General features: G+C 53.0%; 1 protein-coding gene and 1 pseudogene across 1 annotated transcript, besides 5 other annotated features; both read right to left on the bottom strand.

Moving 5' to 3' along the window:
* Positions 1-1,799: part of a sequence feature (heterozygous, non-Esmeraldo-like haplotype) that runs on past the window's edge.
* Tc00.1047053507063.340 (mucin-associated surface protein (MASP), putative) lies at positions 1,620-3,299 on the bottom strand (the record flags this gene model as incomplete). The annotated part of the gene is made up of 1 exon (XM_814889.1): positions 1,620-3,299. One exon carries the CDS (start codon positions 3,297-3,299, stop codon positions 1,620-1,622), a length of 1,680 nt encoding a protein of 559 aa, XP_819982.1.
* Positions 1,800-2,137: a sequence feature (areas merged during assembly that could not be assigned to a particular haplotype. This can correspond to areas where the two haplotypes were merged or to regions with more than two copies in the genome that were merged during assembly.).
* Positions 2,138-3,272: a sequence feature (heterozygous, non-Esmeraldo-like haplotype).
* Positions 3,273-4,706: part of a sequence feature (areas not merged during assembly with more than two copies in the genome that could not be assigned to a particular haplotype) that runs on past the window's edge.
* Positions 3,460-3,479: a microsatellite.
* On the bottom strand, positions 3,560-3,853 carry Tc00.1047053507063.315 (annotated as a pseudogene).

Below are 4,706 nucleotides of genomic sequence, written 5' to 3'. Positions count from 1 at the left end.
AGAGCACCAACGGGCCTGCATGGGTGTGCATGCATATATACAATGGGCACATTATTGTGTGTGCTTCGTGGGGTGAGGTGAGGGCGAGAGTCCATGCAAGGGGACACACACACAGAGAGAAGGAAGAGTGTGTGTGCGGGCGGTGCGTGGCTCTCTCACACTCACTCTCACGCGGCCACCACCGCAGCCGCAGCCGTACAAACCACGAAACAGATGGAATCAGTGCGATTGCAGAACTCGCACACCGTCCTGCAAACCAGAAGTTTAAAAAGCAATATGAAACAAGAATTCAAAAAAAAAAAAAATGGAAAAAACTTAGGCTTCTGCGGGAATCGAACCCGCGTCCCCGGATGACATTGTGAGCGTGTTTGCCACTGAGCTATAAAAATGCGGTCGCGCGACCCCTTTTCACGTAAAGTATTAATTTCGATCTTCGAACAATCGAGCACATTTGCGTTGTCCCCTGGAAAACGAAAACGACATGTTTAGGGTGCGCCGCCGCAGCGTGGTTACTACGATAAGTTCGTCATATATCTCTCGTACGGGGCCGCAGCCGCAGCGTGGTTACTACGATTCGTCGTGTTGTATCCTAACGTCCGGGGCAGCCGCTGCAAACTTGGATAATTCGACACGTCGTCCTGTATCCAACGTCCGGGGCCACCGCCCTACCATTTTTTATTTCTTGCAGCGGCCAACCCCGGCAGTAAGGACAAAAAAAAGAATCGCGTTTTCTTTAATGTTTTTCCTGTTTGGGGGCGGGGATCTTTGTTTTCTACGATTGTCTCTTTTTTTTGTCTGTTCCAGGTTGGTTTTTAGGAGGCTTGATGTGCCTGCTGGGTGATCGCCGGCTTTTTTATTGGTGATTGCGTATTTTTGGCTTACCGGTGTGCCGCTCAGCGCCATTTTGTTTTACTTCTTTTCTGCTTATTGGGGCGTGTTGTTATTCGTCACGCGTCAGCACACACCGAGCAACATGTCAAAAAAAAAAAAAAATGCAGGCTTTTTCCCCCCTCGCGAGGGCCTCCGCAGCCACAATCCTGTGCGTGCGTGCATTCTCAGCGTTTTAAACACGGCATGTGTGTGTGCATGTGCTTGTGTGTTTGGCAGCGCCTATACTTGCGGAGCAGCTGTGCGCCACAAGAGAGTCTGAAGAAAGCAACGGCAGAGAGAGGCAGATAGCACACACGCAAATTACTCATATCATCACACACACACGCAGCCGCGGAATGGGTGCACTCAACCACAAAATCAAAAAGGAAAACAAAACAAAAAGCCGAAGCGTGGGACGACCAGCGCACACACACTCTCATTACTCCCGTAAAGCAAAACACACACACAGAGAGGAGAGAGAGAGAGGTCGCCCACTCAATGCAATAGAAACAAAACAGAAACAGTTACGGTGCTCCGCCCATGCAGCCAGGCAGGACGGCAGCGGTGCGTGTCGTGCAAAAGAGAGCACCAACGGGCCTGCATGGGTGTGCATGCATATATACAATGGGCACATTATTGTGTGTGCTTCGTGGGGTGAGGTGAGGGCGAGAGTCCATGCAAGGGGACACACACACAGAGAGAAGGAAGAGTGTGTGTGCGGGCGGTGCGTGGCTCTCTCACACTCACTCTCACGCGGCCACCACCGCAGCAGCCGCATACGCAACAAAAATAAGAATTAAAAGAGGGGATGTGGTGTGAGAGACTGCGGTGCTGCCGTCACTATCTTGAATCGTTGTATTAAATTTTTTGGCAGTGGATGTAAATGATGTTTGTTTGTGACTTTCTTCCACTTGTTCTTGACGTTCTTCCTCCTCCGGTACTCCAGCATGAACTGCTGAACCATCGTTTGGAATCTCTGCATTGCTTTTGTCAGCGTCATTGGCGGCAGCATCATCCACAGGAGAAGATGGTGAGGTTGTTTCAGCCTGACCCTCAGTTATTGCATTCTGCCTTGCATCTTTTGCTGGTTCAATGCCTTTTGTCTGCGGATCTTCAGTTGACTGCATGGTATCTGGAACTTCCTTTGAGGATGGCAGTGCGCTCTGTGGCAGTGGTTTCGGTGGCGGTGCTGATGGACCTCCTCGTACCTCTACTTCTGCTGCTGTTGGCGGCAATTCCTCGGATATTTCTTTTTCTTCCGGTGCCGTCTTCTGCTCTGCGCCTCCTTGTGCCGGTGCTTTTGCCTGTTCTGCTGCTCCAGCCGTGGACGATCGCAAATTTCCAGAAAGCGACTTTGACGCAGGTTCATTTCCCGGAGCTTCGGAAGAACGAGTATTGCTTGAGGCAGTCGATAATTCATGTGTTTCAGCTGCAGAGTCATGCTCTGCATTGTGCGCGCTGCCAGTCGAATCTACCTGTTTTCTTTTTTTTCCATCTTCCACATTTTTCTGGTTCTCCTGAACACCTTCTGACAATCCCTGTATCACGGGCACAGTCTGCTTAATGCCAGTGGTTGTTTGAGGCTGCGGTGTTTGTCTTTGACTGTCGCCGTTTAACGCATCCCGTGTGAGACTCGAACTGGGTGCAGTCGCATGCTCTTCTGAGGCCCCGAACGGCCCCGTCGCATCTTCTGGATGCCCTTCTGCTGGCGCTGGTGCTGGAAGTGTCTGCACGCTCGCTCTTGTCTCTGGCACGTGCGGTACTCCGTCTTCCTGTTGTTTCTCCTCGCTCTGATTATTTGCAACTGACGCATTGTCTTTCTGTCCACGCCTCTCTTCCATGGCGCGAGGTGTCAACTCCACACCAACAAGTCGCGGTTGAGGGCACACTTTCGGGCTTGACGGCTCTTCGCCGCAGCTTTCTGAGCCTGCTTCCTCACTTTCTTTTTCCTCACGTCCTCCAGAGGAAGAATCGTCTTGGCCGCCGGAGACAACTGCGGGCTGCTGTTTGGGACCAACAGCACCCAAGACAGGAGCTCTGCTGGCACCGTCTTTATCAGCAACTGCAGGAGATGAAGCCGTTGATGCGGCCCCACTGCCGCTGGAAGTCAGCCCGCTCTCTGCATCAACGACCGGTGGTTCTTCTGCATCACTGTTGCGCTTTCCGCCTGTGCCAACGCCAGCACCAGGTGAATTCAAATCGCCGTCCTCAGCAGCCGGTACCGCCGTTACTACTCCCCGGAAGGCGGTACTCGTCACGCAGTCCCTCTTCATAAGCACCACTTCGCCATCCATTCCCTTTGCAGGCTTCGCGTTGTCCAATCCACCATCAGCGCAGTAACCCGCAGGGAGCCCGTAGCCACCGCCGGCACCGCACCACAGCACGCAGAGGGCACACACCAGCAGCACACGGTCAGCCATCATCGCCATCACTCCTGTCACTTGCGTGCAGCCTTCAGCACAAACTAACCCTTCGTCAACGCAGAGCAAAAGCAAGGCAGAGGCAAAACTGCTATCGCACCGTCCCATCCAGCGATGAGAGTCACGCACCACCACAACAATTAGGTGGGCGCGGTTGAACAACAACAATCAAAACAAAACAAAACAAAAGAAGAGAAGCGCTCCTCGCCCTCGCACCGTTCCCCACACTCCCACAGTCACTGTTACTGTTATTCCCTCTCCTCAGTCCCTCACAGGCACGCCACGCTCACTTCAACACGTGCCCCTCCCAGCACAGGCCTCGGGATCGTCATGCGCTCCCGCTGCACCGCAAATTCCGCCACCTCTTCCCAGTCAAACAGCTCCGTGTCCTCCACGTCCCTCACAATCGCCGGCATGCCCTGCCGCGGAACACACACAGCGCCAAAATGTCGTGCCGCCTCTCCTCCACAATCATGAGCGCAACGCCCAACGCGTACTGGCGCACGTGCTCCATGCGCTGCAATCACACGCGGATCAGGTTGGCCGTCATGAAATGCATCTCATCAACCTCCTTTGGGTTGGAGCAGACCCTCACATCCTCTCCATCCACGGCCCGGTGCTGCGAGTGGCTGTCAAGAAGTACCATGCGCGTAAAATTCTCCAATGTGCGGGGCGGGGTTGGCAGCCACCCACGCTCAGCTCCCCACACTTCCCCCGCTCCTTCCACTCGCCCACACACAATGCCAAAGACATGGGGATGAGAACCTCACCGCTAAGCGCACGCACGAGGACACACGCAGCAGAAACGCCATCCACGTCGCACCGCAACAAAGAGCCTCGCGCACAACACACACACGGCCGCAAAGAGAGGAACAGGGTGCGTCCAGTTACACAGCTCAACCCTTTAGCTCTCTCCGCCCTGACAAATTAACATCGCGACTCACAGTGAGGCACGGCGCACACCATCCGCCGAATTCCAATTGCAATCAACAGGTCGCCGCCCAGTCACCCTAGTGCCATTGCAATGGGGAACAAAAACAATCCTCGTCGCGAACCATTGGTGCCTCTAGCAGAAAAGAAAAAGTTGTGGGAGCATTTCAACAGCACAGCCAGCAGAGGGACACTCAGAGGGACACGGAGAAGTTTCCAGTTGAAGTAGGCACGGCACATAATAAAACGGGCCGCAGGGACTTACCAAAAGGGAAAAAACAACAACAAAAAGTGAAACTCTAGAAGAAATCCAAAAAGTAAAAGGAGAAAAAATTAGTGAAAATTGATTCAGCAGGACTTTTATTACATGTGCCATGCGGCACAAAACGACCGTGTGTTTCTGTATACATAATGCCTTCACCGAGAAAAAAAAGCAAATAAAAAAAGATCGTGCTGTTCCACCAGCCCACACAACATCCTTCACAC

This window comes from Trypanosoma cruzi, genomic scaffold (assembly GCF_000209065.1).
Source record: "Trypanosoma cruzi strain CL Brener 1047053517151 genomic scaffold, whole genome shotgun sequence".
Taxonomy (NCBI): domain Eukaryota; phylum Euglenozoa; class Kinetoplastea; order Trypanosomatida; family Trypanosomatidae; genus Trypanosoma; species Trypanosoma cruzi.
This window is presented reverse-complemented; position numbering and strand designations above follow the sequence as displayed.